Raw genomic sequence first — 27,060 nt, forward strand, 5'->3', positions numbered from 1 at the left:
GGAAAGAGAAATCATAAGAGATTCAATAAGGTTTAAGTGTTTACATTCCTACAGGGGAATTTGAAGCTTGTAACTCCTAAGAACTTTATTAGGGCAATTAGGAGTGTTCATGAGCATTGATGCTTTGTTTGTAGCTCTTTTCACAGTTATCTTCTGAGTTTGTCTTTGTCTTCCCTGTCACCATAGTAACTTTTTATGGTCACATTCTGTTGTTGTTTGTTCATTTTCCAGCCTATTTCTTGACTTTGAACTTTATGTTAAAGTTGACCTCTGATGGGGAACCACTATCCCAAGCTTCAGGCTTTTTCATGTTGCCATTTTCCAAGCTAGTTCTGGAGTATCTGCAAGTTTTCAGTACTTCCAAGGTGGTGTGATCCACAGAGAGGTGTGGTCATTGTTCTACTGGTCTATGCTCTGGATTTTGCCCAGAAAGGGTCCCTGAACTTTTTCAGCTACAACCTCTAGCTCCTGTCTGCTTTGGTACTATGATCAGGGTCCCCTGTTACCTTGTAACTGACCACAAGCACTGCCCTTTACCCTGGAACTATGACCCAAAATTGTGTATGAGCAACACAGTTGACAATTAGCCCTAGTTCTACCCAGTGCCAGCAAAGGGCCCTCTGTAATCACTTCCTGACCAGTTGTCCTACCTCCTCAACATCTCTGGGCTGAGAGGTCCTAAAGCTGCTGCTGCTGTGGGGGCTATTGTCACTATGACATGTGTGGGCTCTGGACAGATCTCCACCCCAGTATCACAGACTTTTCCTGACAACCTCCTAAGTTTTCTTAGGCCAGAAAAAGGTCTCTCCCCTCAACCTTTTGTTGGCTCTGTGACTCCAACATTTGATTTGAGGTGTTATTTTTAAATTGTTTGGAGGGAAATGGTGGGAGACTTCAGCTGGGTGGCTGCCCCTAATATGCCATTAGAAACTAGGGATTTCTAAGGGGTGTGTGGAAGAAAGTCATGTAATAATGCCTAAAAGGTGGCAGGTTGCTATTTCATCAGTTTGTATGTTTCTTCCACAACTTAGCAGGTAGTTTTAGAAGTTGCTGAAATATTTCTTTTAATATCATCACCTGGTGGTCAACATTCTGGTGCTGAAATCTTTCATATTTTCTAATCTGATGCTTATTCTAAATAGTCTGTCACCAGACCACCCCAAATTCCCAGTAAAAATGAGTTTTTGTCTACCTGGGATCAAAGCTGGCTCCACCTGAGTGTAGACTCCTATAACCCCAAATTTGACCTTGAATTGGTCTCCAGATAAAACATTTATGTCAATGTGATAATCCCTTGATATTCACCAAACAAGTACAAGCTGACTTAGCATGCCCTTCAACTAAATGAACTGGGAAGCTGATGCTTCTAGAAAATGTTCCTCCCACCCAAGAGAAGCAGTATGAGGTAATGCAAAGAATACAAGATCCAATTCAATTCCTGGAAATGTGATTTCAGTCCAATTGATTCTCCTTCCTAAGTTTTTTTCACCATCTTCAGAATGAGGGGCTATGGGGTTTGAGGGAGGATATTAAAGGAGATGATCTGTAAGGTTACTTCTAGCCCTAGTATTATGCAAAATTTCTATTAACTCCTAGAAGACAAAACTGATCTTACAAGTAGATATTGCAGATAGCCATGTAGTATAATTTGAGGGGGTTCCATAAAAGTCATGCCCTTCCAAAAACACTTCTATTAAGCTATGGCATCTCAAATTCCACTATCAGAGGTTCATTACTTTAAGTTTTGAAGACTTTTTGTTCTTCAAGAATCCCATTCTAAAATGAAGATACCTCTGCCATCTTAAGGTATTTCTAAGGTATACCTTATTAGGAAGTAGTCAAAGCAATTAATTTTCTTTTTTTTTTAATCTGAAGCATCCAACTTTAATAAGGGTGGCTTGACACAAGACTATTAACAATTTTTGTTGTGTTTTTCTTTAGAATTTTTTTTTCTCAAATTACATATAAAAACAAATTTTAACATCAATTTTTAAAACTTTGTGTTCCAAATGTTCTTCCTCCCTCCCTCCCTCCTCATCCCCCTTAAGAACTCAAGCAATTCAATATAAGTTATACATATGTAGTTATGCAAAATATTTCCACATTAGTCAGGTTGTGAAAGAAAACAGACAAAAAAAACTTTAGAAAAAGGAAATTAAAAATATGCTGCAATCTGTATTCAGACACTATCAGTTCTTTCTCTGGAGATGATTGCATTTTTCATAAGTACTTCAGAGTTCTCTTGGATGACAGCATTGCTGAAAATAAGTCATTCACAGCAGATCATCTTACAATATTACTGTTATTTTGTATATAGTACATGTCATTTTGCATCAGCTCATGGAAATCTTTCCAAGTTTTTCTGATAGCATCCTGCTCATCATTTCTTATAGTACAACAGTGTTCCTTAATAACCTCATCCCACAAATTATTCAGCTATTCCCCAATTGATGGACAAATCCTCAATTTTGAATTCAACTTTTTTTAAAAATCTTTTTTTGGATACCAAACTAGTAGTGGTATTATTAGGTCAAAGAGTATGCATGCTTTTATAGCCTTTTGGCCATATTTCCAAATTGCTCTACAGAATATTTGAATCAGTTTACAGCCTTGCCAAGAGTGTATTAATGTCTCATTTTCCCCATATTCCCTACATTTGTCATTTTCCTTTGCTGTTGTATTATCCAATCCAACAGATATGAGGTAGTATGACAGAATTGTTTTGAACCACATCTCTTCAATCAGTAGTGAGTTAGAACATTTTTTCATATGGCTATAGGTAGCTTTGATTATTTCATCTGAAAATGTCATATCTTTTGATCATTTATCAATTAGGGAATGGCTCTTACTTTAACAAATTTGACCCAGTTCTCTATGTGTTTGAGAAATGAGCCTTGTCAGAAAAACTTTCTTCATTTTTTTCAGTTACTATTGCTAACTGTATTTCCCTCCATCCTATTCCCTCCCCACACCATTTACTCTATTGTCTATCTTCTTTGACCCTATCTCTCCTCAAAAGTGTTTTGCTTCTAACTGCCCCCTCCCCCAATCTGCCCTCCCTTCTTTTACCTCCCCCTTTTCCCTTTCCCTTCCTACTTTCCTGCAGGGTAAGATAGATGTCTATACTCAATTGAGTGTGTGTATTACTCCCTCTTTGAGCCAATTCTGATGAGAGAAAGGTTCACTCACTCCCCAGAACCTCCCTCATTCCCCTCCTCTGTATAACCTTTTTATTGGTTTCTTTTATGTGAGATACTTTACCCCCATTTCATCTCTCCCTTTCCCTTTCTTCCAGTACATTTCTCTCACCCCTTAATTTAATTTTTTTAAAGATATCATCCCTTCATATTCAACTCACACCTGTGCCCTCTGTCTAAATATACTCCACCCAGCTGCCTTAATAATGAGAAAGTTCTTATGAGTTACAAGTATCATCTTCCCATGTAGGAATGTAAACAATTTAACTTTTTAATATCCCTTATGATTTCTTTTTCCTGTTTACCTTCTTGTGCTTCTTCAGGGTCTTGTATTTGAAAGTCAAATATTCTATTCAGCTCACATATTTTCATCACAAATGCTTAAAAGTCCTCTCTTTCATTGAATTCCATTTTTCCCCTGAAGGATTATACGCAGTTTTGCTGGGTAGGTGATTCTTGGTTGCCCTCCAGAATATCATATTCCAAGACCTCCAATCCTTTAATATAGAAGCTGTGTTATCTTGACTGTGACTCCACAATACTTGAATTATTTCTTTTTAGAATTTGGCTATAGTGTTCCTGGAAGTTTTCATTTTGGGATCTCTTGTAGGAAGTGATTGGTGGGCTCTTTCAATTTCTATTTTACCTTCTGTTTCTAGAATATCAGGGCAATTCTCCCTGATAATTTCTTGGAAGATAATGTTTAGGCTCTTTTTTTGATCATGGCTTCCAGGTAATCCAATAATTTTCAAATTATCTCTCCTGAATCTATTTTAGAGGTCATTGTTTTTCCAATGAGATATTTCACATTCCCTTCTATTTTTTCATTCTTTTGGTTTTGCTCCACTGTTTGTTTCTTGACTTCTCATAAAGTCATTAGCTTCCATTTGCTCAATCCTTATTTTTAAGCAATTATTTTCTTCAGAGAGCTTTTGTACCTCCTTCTCCATTTGGCCAATTCACCAACTGGTCAATTTTCAAGTTGTTGACTTTTCTTTCATGATTTTCTTGCATCACTCTCCTTTTTCTTCCCATTTTCTCCTTTACTCTCTTACTTTATTTTCAAATTCTTTTTTGAGAGTTTCTATGGGCTAAGACCAATACATATTATTCTTGGAAGTTTTGGATGGAGGAGTTTTGACTTTGTAATCTTCTTCTGAGGGTGCATTTTGATCTTCCTTGTCACCATAGAAACTTTCTAGGGTCAGCATTTTTTTTTCCTGTTTGCTCCTTTTCCCAGCCTATTTCTTGTCTTTTAACTCTTTGTTGGAGTGGGGCACTGTTTCCAGGGTGGAAAGCTCATTGTCCCAAGCTTCATGGGGTTTGAGCAGCTGTTCTCTAGATACTTTTAGGAATTTGTAAATCCTTAGTTCTTACAAGATGGCATGATTTAAGGAGAGATATGTTCATCACTCTCCTGGCATGTGCTCTGGTCTGCAAACAACCACAGGCCTGCTTCTCTACCTTGGAACCCAGAACAGAATCCTGCTCTATTGTTGCTACAAGCTCTTGTGTGTTTGTGTTCCTTCCCCACCTGGGACTGCCACACAAGACTGAGACCTGGATCTGAGCACAAGCAAAACAAAAGAATCCTACTTCAGTGCCAGCAAAGAAACTCCTGTAATTTCCCCCTGGCCAACAGCTCGACCTCCTCACCATCCATGGGCTAAGCTCCAGAAACAGCTGCTGCTGCAGCTGATTCAGAGGCTCCCAAGGCCTGGTTTGCTGGGGTGGCCTGAACTGGGCTGTGCTCCACTCTCTCTCTCTCTCTTTTTTTTTTAATTGAATATAATTTTATTTTCTAAAATATATGTAAAAACAAATTTTGACATCAATTTTTTAAAACTTTGTGTTCCAACTTCTCTTCCTCCCTCCCTTCCCACCCCCACCCACAAGAACAATTCAAAATTAGTTATACATGAGTAGTCATGGAAAACATTCCCACATGAGCTAGGTTGTGAGAGAAAACAGTTAAAAAACAAAAACTTCAGATTAAGGAATTGTCAAAAAAAATTTTTTTAAGTGTTTCCATCTGTTTTCAGTTACTATCAGTTCTTTCTCTGTAAATGGGTTGCAATTTTCATAAGTCCTTCAGGGTTATATTGCTGAAAATAACCACATGCTTCCCAGCAGATCATCTTACACTATTGCTGTTATTTTTTATACAGTACATTTCATTCTGCTTCAGTTCATGTAGGTCTTTCAGGTTTTTCTGATAGTTTCCTGTTCATCATAATCTGTATATATTACCTTAAACTTGACAAAGAATTTTCTCATAATAGCCAGCAAGGTAGGTACCATACGTTTTGCCATTATAATCAATCATAACTATGCTTCCCTCCCATCCTATTCCCTTTCCATGATATTTACTCTATTTTCTATCTTCTTTAACCTATTCCTCCTCAAAAGTGTTTTACTTCTGACTGTCCCCTCACACCACTCTGCACTCCCTTTTTTCACCCTTCCTCCTTATCCTCTTCCCCCTCCTACTTTCCTGTAGGGTTAAATAGATTACTCACCTCCCAACTGGGTGTTGAATGTTATTCCCTCCATGAGCACACTCTGATGAGATTAAGGTCTTGAGCTAATTCTGTGGTTCTAAATTTTTCTTCCTCCCTCCCCTCCTCAACCCTCCCTATGAAATCAAGCAATTCAATATGTCATACTTGTGCAGTAATGCACAACATCTTCACCTTCCTCAAAAGTGTTTTGCTTTTTACTGCTCTCTCCCCCAATCTGCCCTTTCCTCCTTCCCCCTCTTCTCCCTCCCTCCCTCAGGGCAAAAATATATTACTATTACCTATTGAGTATGTATGTTAGTCCCTCTTTGAGCCAATTCTGATGATATTAAGGTTCACTCACTCCCCCAACTCCTTCCCCCTCTTCTCCTCCCCATCATAAGCTTTTTTCTTGTTTCCTTCATGTGAAACTACCTCTCCCTACAGCCATCTCTTGTGCTCCACTCTCACCCAGTACACACAGACCTTTCCTGCTGACCTTCTATAAGTTGTCTTTGACTGGAAAATGATTTCACCCTGTCCTTTTGGGGGTTCTGCTGCTCCAGGAATTGTCTTATGGCATTATGTGAAGGTATTTAGAGAGCTCTTAGGGAGAGTTCAGGCAAGTCACTGCCTTTCTTCACCATCTTGGCTCTGCTTCCAAAGTAATTCATTTTCAACAAACATTTATTAAACCCCTACTGTGTGCAGAAAACACTGGCTGATGCTGGAAGAGACAGAAAATTTTAATCAGACCACAAAGGCTTGTATCATCAAGGATCTACCATCTAGAAAAGAATAGACAAAAACACAAATAACTGAAAAATAACTATTGGTGTATAATAAACTATGGTTTAACCACACTAAATAATAAAGGCATTAGAAAGTTATAAGAAAAAGGTATATGAGGTCTGAAAAATAAATTCAATCCTGATATGGAGGGAACATGGACAACTTTATAGAGGCACCTAAGCTACATTTTAAAGGATGGGTAAGAATTCAATAGACCCCACTTTCCTCAACTTTTCCATCATCTCCACCCCATATCTTCCTCTTCACTGCCAGAAAATTGAACTCCATACCTGGAACAACTCAGCTTTCATAGGCCAGCTTTGGCTTTCTCTTGGCCAGATCCAGGCTTCCAAAGCACTTCCCAATTATCATCATGCAATTGTACATCCCTCCAGGGTTTTTAAGTCATCATAAATAGACTCCCAATGATTCCTCTACTTCCTCAGAATGATTCTAGACACAATTCTTTTTTTTTTTATTTTTTTATTTTTTTTTAGTGAGGCAATTGGGGTTAAGTGACTTGCTGAGGGTCACAGAGCTAGTAAGTGTTAAGTGTCTGAGGCTGGATTTGAACTCAGGTACTCCTGACTCCAGAGCGGATGCTTTATCCACTGAGCCTCCTAGTGTCCCCCAACACAATCTGAAGTCATCTTTGTCAGTATGATTACTCAGTTCATAGATGTACATAACCACTAATAAAGATTTTAGGGACAGGGTCTATACCTGTATTTTTAGTATAGGGAATTCCCAGGTGAGGAAAATCCTTCTATCAATTCAGGTTTACCACTTTTTTCTGCAACTTATAATCTTAGAGAATTGTCTAGGAATAAAGCTTCTTAAACTGTGGGTCACAACTCCATATGGGTCACATACTGAATGTGGGGGGTTGCAAAAAACTTGGCAACAGTAAAAGATTATGTATGCCTATTTTTATACCTATATACCTGGGGTCACACAAAAATTTCTTGGGCAAAAAGCAGTCACAAATGGAAAAGGTGTAAGAAGCCATGGTCTAGAATACTGAAAAGGTAAATGATTCACCCACACCGAAACAGTCAGTCACTTATGTCATAGGCAGAATGTGAATGTGGGTCTTTCTGGTTTTGAGGCCAGCTCTTAATCCACTATATCATCTTTGCTCTTAACGTAGATGATAATAAAATGAAAAGTAGTTTGAAATGGCAATGTTCTTTCAAAAACTGTAAGCTCCTTCAGGACAGGGATCTGATTTATCTATCTACATATTTCCCCTATTTGCCATATGAATGAATCTCATCAATTTTCATACCATATATGATTTAGGAGGTCAAGAGTATAATGTCTCTTTTATAGGAGGGGAAACTGAGGCAGTAAAAGGTGAAGTAACATCCAAGGAACACACTGGCAGACTTCAGAATACATGCCTATTTTCCAAGATTCATGTCTTATTCTTTGCTTTAGAAGTGATAAAGGTACATAGATTCACAATGAATCAATATATTTCCCTGAATCATTGCAGAACTTTCTGAGTCTTCAGTACTTCAAAAGAAGCCATTTTGGGGGGCAGCTAGGTGGCACAGTGGACAGAGCACCGGCCCTGGATTCAGGAGGACCTAAGTTCAAATCTGGCCTCAGACACTTGACACTTACTAGCTGTGTGACCCTGGACAAGTCACTTAATCCCCATTGCCCCACAAATAAATAAACAAACAAACAAACAAATAAATAGATGAATGAATGAATAAATGAATTAATTAATTAAAGAATGAAGAAATAAATAGATAAAAGAAGCAATTTTATCATCATTATTTATGTGTGTAATTAGTGACAGCAAAGAAACTTCATATACTCTAACCATTGTCTCTAATTCATTAAAGGTGACTCAGCCGAGGAAACTGACCTGACCCTGGTTTACCAGGCAGCAGAAAATGGCGATGTCAACACACTGACTGCCATGATTCGAGAAGACCCTTCCATTCTAGAATGCTGTGACAGTGAAGGTAAGATGTATATTCATCTTAGTCCTTGCAAGCTCTAACTTTTGCCCCTTTGGGACAGTCTTCCAAGATAAGCAATACTAAGGAAATGATATCCAACAAACTGTTTCTGCAAGGAAGAAACAAGGATTGTCCTGCTTGCCTCTGCTTACTTATAGAAGGCAAGTACTGAGCTATATCTAGGTCTTCTACAACTTTACACAATTATACCTATCATGTACATAGCTCCCTAATTTGTAAAAAATCGATGTGGAGGGCCAATAACCAGCCTGCCCTAGGAGTACAGCATGGGGCAAGGGGACTGTTAGTATTAGTCGTACCCCAGGACTCTCTCCTAGGTCCTCTTCTTTGCTCTTCTATGCTCTCTCATTTAGTGTCTCATCAGCTCCCAGGGGATTGTCATTATCATCTCTATGCACACAACTCTCAGATCTGTAAACTAGGCAGCCCTAGCTTTCCTAAATTCCAATTGTCTACTGGCCATTTTGAACTGGATTTCCCAGAAGTATCTCAAATTCAAGAAGGGTCCCGAAGATAATGCTTTCTCTTTTCCCCTAAATACACCAATTTTTCTGAATTTCACCTATTTTTATTGAGGGCACAACCACCATCTTTATAGTCACCCAGATTCACAAACTCAAACATGATCCTTAATTCCTTACTTTCATCCACTGAACTTATTCAACCAGATGTTAAATCTTGTCATTTTTCTCTCCACAGCAACATTCATCATGTGCATCACCTGCTCTTCACTTACAGTCACCAAGATAGTTGAGAACTTCATTGCCTCTCACCTGTACTATAAGCAATAGCCTCCTAATTATTCTCTTTGCCAAATCACCTTCCCATTCCAATCCATTCTCTGTATAACTGACCGAGTGATTATCTTAAAACACCAAGATTTGACCATGTCACTTTCCTGCTCATAAACTCTTGTCGTTTCTCCTCAGATGCACCTAGGAAGCAACTATAAGATTGTTTTCTATCTATTCCAATCTTCTTACAACATCACTACTCTACATGTTCTCTATGGTGACCAGCCATAGCAGCGCTCCTTGATGGCTTCCATCTGACACAATGCTCCATCTTCTGATTCCAGGACATAGTACTGGCTTCTCCGTCTTTTGCCTAGAAATTTCTACCTTCTTACCTCGCACCTCTCAAATTCCCTGTCTTCCTTCAAATCTCAGTCTCAAATACAACCTTTTATAGGAGCCCCTTCCGATGTCCCTTCAACTTCACCAACCCACCCCCCTAGCTTCTATTACTTTCCCTCTAAGATTACCTTGTATCTACTTTGGATTTATCATCTACGTGTGTGTTTAAATGTTTGTCTATGCCCACCCCCATCAGAATATAAGTTCTTTAAGGTCAAGAAACTGTTTTCCCTTTTCCTTTGCATTCTCATCACTTAGCATGGTGCTTGGCACTTAATGTGTAATTCTTGGCTCAAAGGACAATCATGTGGCACTCTGTCATCATCATTGGTTGGGATCAATGTTCTGGGTCTGAAGTAGGGGATGGTAGAGTTGATGAGAGTGAGGGAGAAGAGAGATCATGGGCTTCTTCTGGTTTCTGGCTTTGAGAGAGAAGATATTCAATGCCCTAGCTCTCTTGAGGTCACTAAAAGGACGAGAAGGACTCTGGGAGGAAGCCAAACATGAGAGGAGCTAGCAGTTTCCGACATGTCCCTATTTAGAACTTCCTACACTAAAGACTTCAGGAAATTTTCCCATTGGTGAGATCTGGGACTCTCTTAGTTGAAATTAATTATTTCATTCCCAGAGGGAATTTATTCTCTGTATTATTTAGTATATATTCTCATATGTATATTTTACCTGTTTTCTGTTTTGTTTTGTTTTTGCTGTCAGCTTTATAAATAGGTTTTCTTTGCTGATGCTATTCATGTTTGCTCTGGAATTGGCGTCAAAGGGGATTCAAGTCTTGGATATAAAACTTGGAACTTCCTTTCCTCATTCAGAATTCATGATCAGAAGTAAAGAGTCAAGTTGGTAGAGTAAAAGGTCACAGTTACCAGTATCTCCAAAAACCTCCTCTACCAAAATGACCACAGAAAATACCAACAGATTTTTCCTGAGTTGTAAAGCCAAGGAAAAATCAGAGTGAGTCATTCTTCAGTCTAGGGAAGCATAAGACACAGAAAAAAAGGTCCATATACCTTGGCGTGGGGACTGACTGGCAGTGCAGCATGATGGAAGTGGTACTTCTGTAGTCTGTGGGGCAATAGAAGCACCCGGGGACAGGAAGGAGAATGGATACCTAGTCAGAGAGAGAAAGAGAGATGATGAGAGAGAGACGAGACGAGAGAGAGACAGAGAGAGAGAGAGAGAGATGAGAGCGAGAGAGAGAGAGAGAGAGAAGAGAGAGAGAGAGAGGATCCCTGTACTAGCACTTGAATGAAGATGGGTGCCATTTGGCATCCCTGTTGCCCCATTACTCAGTTCCAGGTCACATTCAGAGTGGAAAGGAGCATCCAAAGTCATGAAGAAAAAGAAAACCAACCTGGATAAAATCCAGAGTGCAGAACAGGAGGGCAATGACCAAACATTTCTGTGGATTTCATCATATTGGAAGTACCAGGGGTCTTACAGACCCCTGACCAAGCTGTAAAAGTAAAAGGAAGAACATAAAAGACAGAAGCTTAGGCTGGTCATTCCCTATCCCTCACCCCCCAAGGAGAGTAGAGCCCAACTCTAACATAAAGTCCAAAAATTATGAATGTAAGCTGTGAAAAATGGAACAAATAAACAAAAAAAAGAAGTTGCCTTTAAAACTGATTATGGTGATAAGGGAGCTCAAGACACAAATTCAGAAGAAGACAATGACTTGAAAACATCTACAAGCAATGCAGCAAAGAAATATTCCAAAATAATTTAAGAGATTTTTTAAAAGAGCAAAAATTATTTTAAAAATCAAATAAGAGGGGCAGCTAGGTGGCACAGTGGATAAAGCACTGGCCCTGGACTCAAGAAGACATGAGTTCAAATCTAGCCTCAGACACTTGACATTTACTAGCTGTGTGACCCTGGGCAAGTCACTTAACCCTTCAAAAACAAATAAACAAACAAACAAACAAAAAATCAATTAAGAGTAGTAGAGGAAAAATTGGGGAAATAAATGAGAAATGTGCAAGAAATTATGAAAAGAGAATTAATATCCTGGCAAAGGGGGGCACAAAAATTACTAAAGAAAATAACTCCTTAAAATCCGAATTGACCAAATAGTAAAAGAGGCACAAAACCTCACTGAAGAAGAGAACTCCTTAAAAAGCAGAATTAGTCAAATGGAAGCTAATGACTCCATGAGGTATTAAGAACTGGTAAAATAAAGTCAAAAGACTGAAAAAAAATAAAAGAAAACCTTAAATCTCTCACTGGAAAAAAAAAACCTAACGTGGAAAATAGATCAAGGACAGATAATTTAGGAATTATTAAACTAGCTGAAAACAATGATAAAAAAACCAGCCTGGACATTGTATTTCAAGAAACTATAAAGGAAAACTTCCCATATATCTGAGAACCAGAGGGCAAAGTAAAGGAGATATTTAAAGAATGTACCAGCTAACTCCTGGAAGAAATCTCAAAATGTAAACTCCCAGGAATATTATAGCCAAAATTTAGAACTCACAGGTCAAGAAGAAAATAATGCAAGTAGCCAGAAAGAAATAATGAAAATACCATGGAGCCACAGTCATGATAATACAAGACTTATCAGCCACCACTTTAAAGAAGCAGAGACCTTGGAATATGATATTCTGGAAGGCAAAAGAGCTGGAAATACAACCAAGAATATTATGGCTAGTATCAGACTTTTAAAATAGTTTTGCAGAATTTTTTGTTGTTTCTTTTTCTTATTCTTTATTATAAGGGAAGGACCTCTGGAATAGATGGGGGAGGGATACAGTAGGAAATGAATTTGATGAAAAACAAGAGATATCAATGAAATTACTTTTTAATTTAAAAATGAAATTAAAAAATCTATTGAAGAGGAAAAAATATGTAAGAAATATATACTCTCAAACCAGTTTTTGAGGCCAACTCTCTGTCAGAGAAAAAAATGCTAGATTTAATCACTAAAAATGCTTCTATTTCAGCTTCATTTTTTTAAAGAATTTATGTTGTCTGATCTGTGAAAATAAGATGCTAATGCAGAAAAATAAGACACATTGGAAAAGGAGAACAAAGGTGGCGGTAGGTGGCACAGTGGATAAAGCACTGGCCCTGATTCAGGAGGACCTGAGTTCAAATACTTGATACTTGATCAGATACTAGACACTTACTAGCTGTGTGAGCCTGGGCACGTCACTTTACCCTCACTGACCCACAAAAAGAAGAAGAAGAAGAAAATAAAGTGGTCATTTTAAAATGAGAAAGCCTGCTCTCCAGAGAGATAATGCTCAATTGGTTTTGAACCCAGTCTGACTTTTAAAGCCCTGTCATTGCCCCCTACCCTGTAGTAGCTCTATGCTTGTTCTCACTGTGGGCACCTGTGATTATTAAAAATATTTGAGAGACATAGTTTCTGGGCAATTTAATCATTTTATTAATAATGCCAGCCCATTATTAATAAAAGGATGGTCATTTGGCTATCTCTCTTAGACAAAAATCAATCATGACAGCAGGGCTCATAGTTTATATACCTTCCAACGAGTAGGTGTTCAATGAGGGACTGCAATTGATTCTGATTAGACAACACGATGGAAGGTGAGCTAGATTAAAATGAAGAGCTGAGGGGCAGCTAGATGGCACAGTGGATAGAGCACCGGCCCTGGAGTCAGGAGTACCTGAGTTCAAATCCGGCTTCAGATACTTGACACTTACTAGCTCTGTGACCCTGGGCAAGTCACTTAACCCCCATTGCCCCCAAAAAAAAAAAAAAAAAAAAAAAAAAACAATTAAGAGCTGAGAGTGACATGTCACCCTTAGACAGAGAGAAATCTCCTATACCAGACAACTCTCAGCCTTGAGCTATATATTCAAAAGGATCTGTCTCCACCCAATCTTGAGTAGAACACAATGGCCTTCCCCACCTTAGATTAAATTCCTTGTAATCTTGGTAGGGTCTGACTAAGATCAGGATAATTGATTCATTCTCATTATCAATAATGTCCTCCAAGAGACTGAACTTTTTAAAATCAGGAATTTGGAAAAAGGGAAGAGTTCTGAATTGCCCCAAGATATTGGTTATTAATAATAATTTCTCTCACAATTATTGACAAAATGGCCAAGTATCTCATGGCATGTTATTTCTTTCAACTGCCAATGTCCTTCTTTGCCTGTCCAAGGAGAGCCTGTGAGCCTTCCTTCCATTCAACTAGAACTTGGCCTATTAAGCTACTCTTCTCTTTTCCAACTATGTCTGTGTTGAAGCTAGATTTTCTTCATATACTTCAATCAAAGCAACACATCACAACAGAGTTAATGTGGAAACAGAAATGAGGACCCAGCTGTCTTCTATTAGGCCAGACATTAAAGAGGTTTTCAAAAATATGCAAAACTGACACTTTTTTCACTAATTATTTGTTTTTTAAATGTAGTTATTTTTCATTTTAAAAAGAATATTGAGCATCCCCAAAGAGCATTCGCAATATGTGGGTTATATCTATCAATATTTACCATATTATAAATTAAAACCAATAATTTAAAAATATTATTAATTCATTTTAAAATAACAATAATTTATGCCTAAAAGGCCATAAAACTGTGCATACCCTTTGATCCAGGAGTACCATTGCTAGGTATATACCCCAAAGATATTCAAAAAAAGAAAAAAGACCAATTTGTACAAAAATATTTATAGCAGTTTTTTTTGTGGTGGCTAAGAATTGGAAATCAAAAGAATGCCCTTCAAATGGGGAATGACTAAACAAGCTGTAGCATATGATTGTAATGGAAAATCATTTTGCTATAAGAAATGACAAGCAGGATGGTTTCAAAGAGGCCTAGAAAGACTTACATGAACTGATGCAAAATGAAGTGAACAGAACCAGGAGAACATTGTACACAGTAAAAGCAATATTGTTCAATGCAGAACTGTGAATGACTTAGGTATTTTAGGCAATACAACGACCCAAGACAATACTAAAGGACTAATGATGAAGCATAGTGTCAACCTCCAGAGGAAGAACTGATATTGATTGGACGCAGACTGAAGCATGCTATTTTTCATTTTGTTTCTTTCTTTTATTTGAGTCTTCTTGTTTAAAATGACTAATATGGCAATCTTTTACATAATTGTACATGTATAACCTATATTTGATTGCTTACCACCTCAGGGAGCAGGGAGGGAATGAAGGGAGGAAGAGAAATAGAATCTGGAACTCAAATTTTTTAAAGAATTTTTAATTGAAAAATAATAATAAAATCATTATTTATTAACATAAATAACATTTTAAATCGCTGACTTCTCCAGCAATTGACCCTAAAATTATCCCCACTCTTTCTCTCTAATATTTAGTCACTATCTACTGGTTTCTTCCTTGTAGCTTACAAACACTCTGAAGTCTCTCCCATTCTTAAATTAACCATCACTAGACACTATTATGCTCCAAAGTTATCCTCCTATGTCATTTCTGCTTTGTCTACAAAACTCTTCAAAAAAGCTATTTATATTTATTCCCTCCCATTCCTCTCCTTTCACTAAGTTCTCAACCCTTGGAAAGTTGGCTTCTGACCTCATAACTTAACTGAAGCTGCTCTCTCCAGGTTTGGTGGCCTTTTCTCAATCCTCATCCTATTTTATCTCTCTACATTTGATACTATTGACCACCCTCTTTTGGAAAACTCTTTTCTGGGTTTTTGTGACACTCTTTTCTCCTGGTTTTCCTTCTGTCCATCTTAAGACTCCTTCTAAGTCTCCTTTGCTAGCTTATTATCCACATCCTGCCCCCTAACTGTGGCTGCACTCCAAGGCTCTGTCTTGGGTGCTCTTCTCTCTGTGTGTACTCTTATTTAGCAAACTTATCAGCTCCTAAGGGTTTGATGATCAACTCTATTGCAAGCAACTCTGATCTCCCTCTCCATTACCAGTCACTCTCTTGAGCTCCATTCCTTCATCACTAATTGCCTATCCTGTTTCAAACTACATATGATACAGGCATCTCAACATTCAACATGCCCCAAAAAGAACTCAACTTTCTCCAAAAACCCAACTCTTGTCCAAACTCACCTATTTCTTTCAAAGACACCACCATTCTTTGAGTTTCGTATGTTCACAGCCTTGATGTTATCTATCCTCAATTCCTCATGCACTCACCCGCAGATCCAATCAGTTGTCAAATCTTGACATTCTCCCTCTACAACATCTCTCATACCCATTCCTTTTGCTCCCATCACATAGCCACCCTCCCTAACCTCTGTTCAGGCCTTCATAACCTCTTGCCTAGATTATTGGAATAGTTTCCTAGTTAGTCTCCCTACTTCAAGGCTCTTTCCTCTTCAGTCCATCTTCCATGTAGCTGATAACGTGATTTTCTTTTTTTTTTTTTTTTTTTTGGTGAGGCAATTGGGGTTAAGTGACTTCCCCAGGGTCACACAGCTAGTAAGTGTTAAGTGTCTGAGGCTGGATTTGAACTCAGGTCCTCCTGAATCCAAGGCCGGTGCTTTATCCACTCTGCCACCTAGCTGCCCCACAACGTGATTTTCTTAAAGCACAGGTGTGACTTTTTCACTAATACACTCAAATATCTTCTTATTGCCTCAAGGATCAAATAGAAACTCCTTTGTTTGGCCTGTATAGCCATTCGCAACCTGGCCCCAACCTACCTTTCTTGCCTTATTATACAGGTATCCCTTCTGTATCTCAACATCATGGGTCAACATAAGAAATTAAATGGGAAATTTGGAGGAGTTTTGCAGAAACTACAGATGGACAGGTGGAGGCCAGCAGATGACACGGAAAAAAATTAGAAACTCAGAAATGCATAATATATATATATAATATTATATAATATCAACATATTTTATCTTTTAATGCCATAATAATTTGGACTTCTTCTCTGGTACAAAGGGAGGGCCAAAAAAATTTATGAGGATTTTCCAGATCAAGGGGGTGCCATGCCCCTAAGCTCTACAATGTGGAAGGGAAAACTGTATATCACTTCCCTCTCCACATTTCTGTGAGCCAGACAATTTATCTGTGCCCTTCCCCTTCCCCAGCCCATGCTGGTAGCACAGCCCCCCTCACCTCTGCCCCTTAGAAACTCTTGTTTCTTTCAAAGCTCAGTCCACAGACCACCTTCAGCCTGAAGCCTATCCTCCTGTCCACAACTTGTAGTGCCCTTGCAAAAATGATCTTGTATTTATTTTGTATGTTACTTAGATAAACACGTGTCTCCCTGATACAACATAATCTCCTCGAAGGAAGTAACTATTTCATATATCCCCAGATAGGGGCAGCTAGATGGCGCAGTGGATAGAGCACCGGCCCTGGATTCAGGAGTACCTGAGTTCAAATCTGGCCTCAGACACTTAACACTTACTAGCTGTGTGACCCTGGGCAAGTCACTTAACCCCAATTGCCCCTCAAAAACAAAAACAAAAACAAAAAAAAACATCTATCCCCAGAACATCACATAGTAAGCTTAATAAATGCTTGTTGATGCACTGAAAGATTCACTCCCTTTTTATACCTCCCTTGATGTTGTCAATATTCAGTGAATCATCTGGGCATTCATATCTTTTCTAGAACCTTGGATGGTATCATATGCATGGGAGGGATGACATTGAGGAGAGGTTCAATCCCACATGCTGCTACACCAAATTAAGATACATGGATCTTAGATTCTCTTCCTCTCCTAGTGTAGCCATGTGACTGTGATTATGTGGTCTATTGTAGAAAACTACCTACAAAATGTTGTTTCATATCTTTTTCTACTTTCGTTATTGTATAATCCATGCTTGGATAGACCCTTATGAGACTGTCATAAGGAATTTTTAGTCAAATGTTTAAATCTGATTTATTAATGAGGTGAGGGTTTTTTCCCTCCAAAGTATGCTGAAATAAGACTGGATAGGCAGTTAATTTATGTAAGATGCAGCAGCAACTTTCTTTTGCCAAAATCTTTTATAAGCTCAATACAGATGTTGAACAGCTGGGTTTTTGTTACTATTCATTTGTCTCCAGGGGATTTGATGTCATAAAATAAATTATTACTTAGGAATCTAATGAATGTAACATTTTTAAGGAGTGTTTAAATATTTTTCCCAGGTTGTACCCCCTTGATACATGCTGTCTCTGGTCGTCAGGTTGACACAGTGAAGCTTTTGCTGAAGATGGGAGCCAATATAAATACTCAAGATTCCTGTGGGCGCACCAGCTTATCACTGGCAACTTATGAGGTAGAATGTATGTCTATCACAGGAAAAGAAAGAGAAGTCAGGGGTAGGCATGGACAAAGAATTAAAGACATAATGGTTGATAGAAAGGAACAAAGTTTTCTTTGATTTAATAAGCAGCAGATGAAGAAAGTTTTACATTTTTTCCTAATGTTGAGAGGTAGCTAGATGGATAAAGTGTTGGACCTCTACAGAAACTAAGGGAAACACTTAAATATGAAAATCCAGCAGGCATATGGTCCAATGAGAAAAAGAAACAGGTTTTTTCAGGTTAAAGAGGGATAGATTGCTGGTCCTGAAGTCAGGAAGACCTGAATTCAAATCCTGCCTCAGACACTTAGTAATTCTTTGATCCTGGGCAAGTCACTTAACCCCTGTCTGCCTCAATTTCCTCATCTGTAAAATGGGGATAATAATAGTATCTATCTGCTAGGGTTGTTGTGAAAATAAAATAAGATAATATTTGCAAGATAATATTTGCAAACTTTAAAGCATTATACAAGATAAAGCACTATATAAAAGATGACTCTTGTTGATTGGTTGTGTACAACTTCATGACCACATTTGGGGTTTTCTTCCTAGATACTGGTGTGGTTTGCCATATCCTTCTCCAGCTCATTTTAGAGTTAAGGAAACTGAAGCAAATAGGATGTAATTACTTGCCCACAGTCATACAGCTAGGAACTGTCTGAGGTCAAATTTGAACTCAACTCTTCCTGATCCCAGGCCCAGCACCCTTTTCACAGTGCCACCTTATTTTATGATTATCCTCATCACCTGCATTCCAAAAGCAAATAACTCAGCCACCACAATACTATGTAGTGCATTCCAAAGAGAACTATTTTATAAGATTGTAAGCCCTATGACTTGTATTTCCCTAGCACCATGCCTTACACTTAATAGGTGCTCAATAAATCTTTTTGGAATAAATTTTAAAACTTCCTCCATGTGACAAATTGGCCAATACTCAACCCTGAACATAAACTATCAATTAATGTTTAAGTGAGCAAACTTACAGGTGGTTTTTATCACATATTTCATTTTATAGGGATAAATAATAAAATACTTGGTAATACTGAAAATACAACATAAAATCTGAAGAAGTAAACATTTCATAAGTAAAATTGAATTATAAAGTAGATCACAAAAAAGCACATTATTATACACTGTATAGACATTAATAAAGAGACACAATTGTTTTTACTATTTTCTTTATTACATTCTAAACCTGGGCTTTGTGTTTAGAGATGAGTAGAAGGCATATAAGCAATAAGTCTCTCCCCATGTGCAGAATACAACTATAACCCAAATCTGACCAGAATCACATCTGAGATCTTGAAGGGTGCTCCCATTCAGTCTATCATAAACTAGAACAAGACTGTCCTCTACAATATACCAGACAAGGGACCACCCAGCCTGTTACACTAGGAAACAGCCTGGGAAACAGAAAGACCATGACAATCAGAAGCAACCCCAGCTTGGAGTACAAAGTCATGCATGTGTGAAATATCTGAAGATGACCTCAGATTATGGGCAATATTTATTCATAACAGATGTAATGTCAATGGAAGGGAAAAGATGCCTCAAGAGAGTTTAGTGTGAGATACAAATAAGCTAGCCCATCCTGAAACATTTGGGACAATAGAGAGTTAGGAAATGGAACAGATCTGCTAGTTTCTATAGTGAAGTATCTCATCAGTGACGAGACTGGAACCACTACATTTGTATTCCATATTGTCAATACCTTATGGACCATGTGAGGAAGTGAAAAAATAACACCAATGATCATATTGTAAAGAGTGTCTGGATCTGACCAAATATATGACAGGGGAAAAAAACATGTTAAAGGTGGCACAGTTGTAAGAATTACTGGAGGAATTGATTTTTATTATATATCAAAGAAGGGAAGAGTCTCCTTCCTTCCAAAAAGAAAAATGACAAAAGATGACTGTTGATATTTTAATAAGAACAAAAATCAGCAATATACCTACTTTGTTATCTCTATAAAATCTTTATGGGAATAATCCATAGCAGTGGTGTCAAACTCAACTAGAAGATGACCCCTGGGGCTGCATATTGACTTAGAAAACCATAAATTAACATTATGTATGTTGCAGATAATTTTTTTTGTTAAACATTCCCACTTACATTTCAATATGGGTCTAGCCACACTCAGGTGTTTGGCAGGGGGTGGGGAGGTGGGGGGGCAGCCATGAGTTCTACACTTCTGGTCTATACATAAATGAAGGGTATCCTACATTTATAGATATGAAAACATATCAGGCAGATTTTTGTGAATGATGTTCTAGAGTAAAGCAGGCATTTTCATAATCATATAACTAACTTAAACAGGGAATACAAGTTTTCTTTCTTTATCTAATGATTTCCAAAAAAGCATTTAACTTAGTAAAATGAAATGTATCCTTAAGGGCTTTCTTCAAAAAAATAGGAAATCAAGGTAGAATCTCTATATTAAGATAATTTTTTAAATTATGTGACATATATGACCACAGATATTTTATTGACTACTAAGCAGGACATAAGATTGAGGTGTTGTCATTGTCATGTCTATATGAATGCAAAGATCCTCAAAATATTCCTTTGCATAGATATTGCTATACTAATTTCATTGACCCTTGTTGTTCTTATTCAGTTGTTTCAGTTGTGTCTGACTCTTTATGACTCCATTTGGGGTTTTCTTGGCAAAGATACTGGAGTGGTTTTCCATTTCCTTCTCCAGCTCATTTTACAGATGAAGAAACAGAGGCAAACAGGGTTAAGTGATTTGCCCAGGGTCACATAGCTAGGAAGTCTCTGAAGCCAGATTTTAACTCAGCAAGATGAATCTTCCTGAGTCCAGGACCAGCATTCTATCCACTGTGCTACCTAGCTGCCTTCATTGACCCCCCCCCCCACACACACAATAATACAAAATCTCAATGAAACTCATACTCATTGGAAAAGCAGTTGTCTAACCATTCAAAATAGATTTTTAAGGTTTGTTTTTTTTTTTTAAGTGAGGCCATTGGGGTTAAGTGACTTGCCCAGGGTCACACAGCTATTAAGTGTTAAGTGTCTGAGGCTGGATTTGAACTCAGGTCCTCCTGACTCCAGGGCCGGTGCTCTATCCACTGTGCCACCTAGCTGCCCCTCAAAATAGATTTTTAAAAATATGTTACCTAGCTAGTGTCATTCAGTTGGATCAACATTTCATTGAGTTAGTCCATAAGTTCTGTAGTCAAACAACAAGTTGGGCTTAGAATTGGATAAGATAGATGGACCAGATTAGATCATATTAAGGAAAATACATAATATTTCCAATGGTATTAACCTATTCACTGCAGCAGAAGTCTGGCATTTTTTGAGGCAGTCAGTGACTTTCCGAGGGCCACAAAGTTAGTAACTATTTGAGGTTGGACTTGAACTTCTGTTGTCCTGACTCCAGGACTAGTGCTCTATCCATTGTGCCACCTAAATGCCCCATAAGTCTGTCTTTTTAACATCACAATTCTTCCAATGAAATGACAGGGCTCTGAATCAAGTTATGCCACAATAGCAAAATTATGGATAATCCAAAGGGCAAAGAAGATATGGCCAGTGTGAGAAGACTGTGGTATATTGCCAACAATGATTTGTACACAAGAACTACAAGGGCACGCATGACCAAAAAAGGACTTTAACTAATTATGTCTATGAATGAAAAACTGATAGATGAGCAGCCCCTAGACTATACTGATTTCCCCCTGCCCCCCCAAAATAGAAAAATAACAAAAGAAACACCCCCACACACACACAATTTAAGAGTATCTTCCATAGCCAGAATACATAAAGACACAGATACGTATCTCACAAGATGAGAGAGTTGGGAAGGGTTATGAGCTACACTGGTATCAGTAATATCCATCATGGTGTTATTTCAAATTCTTCAAGCTCTCAAAGTGAGTCATGCTGTGATTCAACCGAATCAGGGAAGGAAGGGAACATACATTCATTAGGCATCTACTACCTGTCAGGCATTGTGTTAACTAAGTACTTGACAAGTATTATCCCATTTGATACTCACAACAAATAAGGTGCTATTGTTATCTGTTTTAATAGTAGGGGAACCTGAGGCAGACAGAGGTTAAGTGACTTGCCCAGTGTCACACAACTAATAAGTGTGAAACTGGATTTGAACTCAAGTCTTCCTAACTATCTGCTGCATCAGATGGCTTCCTTTCAGGGCAGCCCGTCAGTGTCTAGCCCAAGGTCACCTAAGCTGTACCAGCAAGAAGCTGCCTCACCAGGAGATCTGGATCTCCACACCACTGATTCACCTGTAGTGCTGTTAAAAATATATGTACTGGGGAGCAGCTGGGTGGCACAGTGGATAAAGGACCGGCCTGGGATTCAGGAGGACCTGAGTTCAAATCCAGCCTCAGACACTTGACACTTACTAGCTGTGTGACCCTGGACAAGTCACTTAACCCTCATTGCTGTGCCAAAAAAAAAAAAAAAAGACATTGGGTGCACTCAAACTTGAAGTACAGAGGTCTTGGAATAGTCATGTAGAGAAGATTCATGGCTGAGAGGTATCCCTCAGCCCTGGGATTTCCTTTATATTTTCAGAGTCTCCACCAAGTTCTTTTCCAAATGTGACATCATTCATGGACAAGTTGCTCACTTGCTAGCAGGACAATGTATCTTGGCTACCAGGTTGACTTACTACTAGGCTGAGGCAAGCAGGTTGCTCCTCAGAATCTGTTCCTCATCAGATGTAGCTATTGTTAGCACTGGCTCAAGTGACCTCTCTTGCTGACTCCAGTTGCCAAATGTCTGATGGTTCTTTTGCACTATCAGAGCTAATAGGGCTGGAACCTGATGCAGTTCATCTCTAGATACTCACTTACCTCTGATCGGTGCAGAACAAGCACAAAGAGTAAAACAAAAAACAAAAACCCAGAAGCACCATGTGTTCATGGCAACCAGATAGATGATGGGGCCTGCTGCATCTCAGCTACCAATCCCCCTTGCTCCAAAGCTGCCAAGGAAGAGTGAGAGGGTGTCTACTCAAAGCTTTTGTAAACACACTCGGTTCTGGCTCAATTTCTACTGCATCCTCGTGCTTGTCTTCTTGGCAAACCAGAAGACCTTTTATCATCACATTGTCAGTCCTGATCTTCAGCTATGCATGGCTAGAAATTAACTCCCCAAAGCTCCACATATTACATTGGTAGCAGACAGAGTATTGCACGTGCTTTGTATAACCCAGCAGGAAGGTGAGATCCATGAACTCTCTAAAGCCCAGCCCCTCACTTGTTGGTCTCCCCTGCCCTTTATGCCTAGATTTACCTCTTCAGCTATATTTTGTTTAAACTACTTGTGGGAATGCAATATAATTTAATAAGAGATGGATGGTAAAAAGTAAGAGTGGAGAGAAAGGGGAGAAATAGGAGAGGGAGAAAGCTCAGGAGCATGCTAACTAGCCAGAGAAAACGGAATAAGATGAAAAAATTTAAATCATCCCACATAGCAGCAATGCACATAATTTGTATGTGACTAATCTGGATTGGACCTAACAGGTATTATACAGATAAATAAATCCAGCGAGCTTCTGATTTTTAGGGAAAAAATACTGAATTTTAGTAACTATTACAAAATTTACAAAAATATTCCAAACTATAAAATATGTACATCCAAAATTTGTGTCTGTTTAAATGCTATAAAACTTGACATTTGAAGTTCATTCCAAACAAAACAAAAGGCTTTTATTTTTGTTCTCCTAATTATATAGTTTTTTTCCTTACTCAATTTTATGGGGTCATTTGTTTGCAGAGTAATTTGATGACCTGCTGAATGGCAACCAAAAGCAGTTTACTATGTCACACATATTATTAAGAGGGCCAGAAAAGACCTTGAAACTAGCTACTATTTTAAAATATATTTTTTCAATTTCTATAAAACTACACCCCAAATTATAATTTCACCTACTAATTTGAATTTGATTCTATTTCTCTCTCTATTTTCTCCCTCTGTTTTTCTCTGCCTGCCTGTCTGCCTGTCTCTTTGTTTCTCTGTCTCTTTGTTTCTCTGTCTCTGTGTCTCTCTCCCTGTGTCTTATTTTTCTGTATCTCTTTCTATCAATATCTCCCACCTTGGTAAAATTTTCATTTTAAAAAATGCATGTACGTTTTTTTGTTTTTATATAACCTTCATTTCTAAATATAATCCATTCAATAAGAAAGAATAAAAAAGCAACTAAGCAAAAATCACTAACACATCCACCACCTCTGGCAATATATGCAGTGTCCTGCACTCCAAATCCCCCATGTCTGTAAAAAGGAGGAGATGTATTTTCTCATCTCTTTTGGGGGCCTGAACTTTGCCATTATAATTAAATAGCGTTCAGCTTCATTGCTATTATCACCCTTCCTTCTTACACTGTTGTAATCATTGTGTATATTATTTTTCTGGTTTTGCTTACTTTCCTCTGTATTAGGTCATATGTCTTTCCAGGCATCTTAACATTTTTTTTTTTGGTGAGGCAATTGGGGTTAAGTGACTTGCCCAGGGTCACACAGCTAGTAAGTATAAAGTGTCTGAATCTGGATTTGAACTCAGGTCCTCCAAGGGTGGTGCTCTATTTACTGCACCACCTACCTGCCCCATCTTAACATTCTTAACATGAATTCTTAACATTTATTATTCCTTACATTATTCTTTAATGTATTCCATTATATTCTTATATCACCACTTGTTTATTGCCTTAATCAATGGACATCTACATTTTTGCCAGTTCTTTGTGATCACAAAAATTGATGCTATTAATGTTTTGCATCAATTTTTTCTGTCATTTTCCTCCTTGAAATAGTATTCCTAGCAGAGGGATCTCTGATCCAAAGAGTAGGGACATTTATATACTTTATTAGCATAATTCCAAACTGCTTTGCAGACTGGTGGGTCTGACTCACAAGAAATTTGAATTTTTATTGCTGCTATTTTTGCCATGCAGAAAACATATATATTCACTCATTTTTCTGATGTAGCTATGAAACCTTTGACATTTTTTACATTCTCTATACTAGAATGGAAAAAGGGAGGAAACCTGATTTGAAACAGAGTAGAGAGACCTTGAGGTATTTTACTTACTAAATTTAACTCATTTCTGCTCCTTTCCATCTGTTGGTAACTTCATTAGTAACCCACATCCTTCAAGACAAATGTAACAGGAAGTGCCATAGATGAGTGACATCATTATAAAGGGTGAGAAGATATACTACTTAGGAGTAAACCCATCCCAGGGTATTGCTATCTCAGCTGAAGTATCCAGACTTTAAAAAAGAAGCTTCCTAGTGCCCCATTAGATTGTAAGCCTCTTGAGGGCAGGGACTGTCTTTTGCCTCTTTTTTATCCCCACCACTTAGCACAGTGCCTGGCATATAGTAGGTGCTTGTGATTGGTTGATTGATTGCCTTTGAACAGGGCATTTTGCAACCAGACAGAGGAAATTTACAGACCATAATCCTGAGCAAAGAGATGAAGACATATAGAAAGAGACAGAGAGGAACATAGAAGGCATATTGTGGTATTATGTGGTCATTGGTTTGATCTTTAACCTTGTGCTCTGTCTTCCAGGGTTGGCTAGAAGGCTGTGTGAGTCTGCTCAGAAATGGTGCCAAACAGAATATTCCAGATAAAAATGGGCGCCTGCCACTGCATGCTGCAACTGCTGAGCCAGATGTGAAGTACGTACACCTGTTCATATGGAACTGTTGGCAGAGTCCCCATAAGATCACCTAATTCATTCTTATACCACTAGGAAAATTATAATACATTCAAGAGAATTGCCTACCCAGAGAACAGACTCTATAATCTAAGATCTTTCCTTATCCTCAGTATGTCTTACCAAATATCTGGCCTAAGTACCTTCTGCTATAAATCAACCTCTTTCCCCTTTGTCCCACCCTTAGTATAAAGAGATCATGCCTCCCAAAAAAGTAGGGCAATCAAAAATGACATCTCTTGTACTCCAATGAATTGCTGATTTAGTATTCTTTCTGATGGTGAAGATCCTGACCAATCTCTACCATCTCACCTATGTCATTCTTGTTTAGATTTGGAGGAAGGATGGAGGAAAGGTTCTAGAGCTTTATTTCATCAGGGTGGGTACCTCCAAGGATAGAAACTTCCTCCATCGATGATCAGAAACTCATGCTACTTATAATATTAGGAATTGCCTGAGTCATTAAGTTAAATGACTTATTCAGGATCACACAGCCAGTTTTTCAGAGGCAGAACTCAAACCCAGGTCTCCTTGACTCCAAGGTGAACCTTCTATCCATTATGCCACACTTCTTATTCTATCCATGTCCTCCAACAAATCCTTGGGAAAGGATGGTCATTCTGGGGCCCTTATTCTGTCTTTTTCATTTTCTATGCATACTAGTTTATCATGCAGATTTTTCCCCCTCTAATCATTCATCCTTGCTACTTACCAACCTACCTCCTTTTCTTTTTTTTTTCTCTAATCCCCTTTATTTTTTTTTTAATGTATGAGGTATTTTATTTTTTCCATTACATGTAAAGATAGTTCTCAACTTTTGTTTATACATGCTTTGCAATTTCAGATTTTTCTCCCTCCCCCCCTCCCTCCCTCCTCCCCTAGACAGCAGGTAATCTGATATAGGTTATATCTATATATCTCTATACATATACATATAGATATACATATATATACACACACATATATATACACATAATAACATTAATCCTATTTCTGCATTAATCCTGTTACAAGAGAAAGAATCAGAGCAGTGATGCAAAACCTCAAAATAGAAAGAAAAAAAAAACCCAACAGCACCCAAAACAAAAGAAATAATATGGTTCAATCAGCATCTCTACTCCACAGTTCTTTCTTTCTTTTTTTTTCTTGGATTTGGAGCCTACCTCCTTTTCTAATCATATATTGCCTTGATGATATCTATCCTGGGACTTCTTTTCCAAAAGGCATAATTGCTAATAAGCTACAGCCTACTTAAACTCACCATTTCTCCATCAACTTCTTCTTGGGCAGTTGTTACATTCCAGTTCTCAGTTATATGGCATCACCAGAAGAATACTAGAGTTTTAAAAAAAGATGGGATTTTGTGTTAGAAAGCACAAAAGAACCTACTTGTGGATTAGCATGGACAAAAAACTTTTGTTGTTATCAAGTCAAATACATCTCCATTATTACCTGACCATCCTCACATCTCACCCCTTA

The 27,060-nt window shown here is 38.1% G+C and overlaps 1 protein-coding gene across 3 annotated transcripts in view; it reads left to right on the plus strand.

Moving 5' to 3' along the window:
- ANKRD55 (ankyrin repeat domain 55) overlaps positions 1–27,060 on the plus strand; it is a 128,189-nt gene that overhangs the window by 32,711 nt on the left and 68,418 nt on the right. For all 3 annotated transcript variants that reach the window (XM_043974967.1, XM_043974982.1, XM_043974992.1), the window contains exons 2-4: positions 8,344–8,466; positions 17,692–17,822; positions 25,434–25,543. In XM_043974967.1, coding sequence (XP_043830902.1) covers positions 8,344–8,466; positions 17,692–17,822; positions 25,434–25,543 — 364 coding nt within the window. The remainder of the gene's footprint in view (positions 1–8,343; positions 8,467–17,691; positions 17,823–25,433; positions 25,544–27,060) is intronic.

This window comes from Dromiciops gliroides, chromosome 1, assembly GCF_019393635.1.
Source record: "Dromiciops gliroides isolate mDroGli1 chromosome 1, mDroGli1.pri, whole genome shotgun sequence".
Taxonomy (NCBI): Eukaryota; Metazoa; Chordata; class Mammalia; order Microbiotheria; family Microbiotheriidae; genus Dromiciops; species Dromiciops gliroides.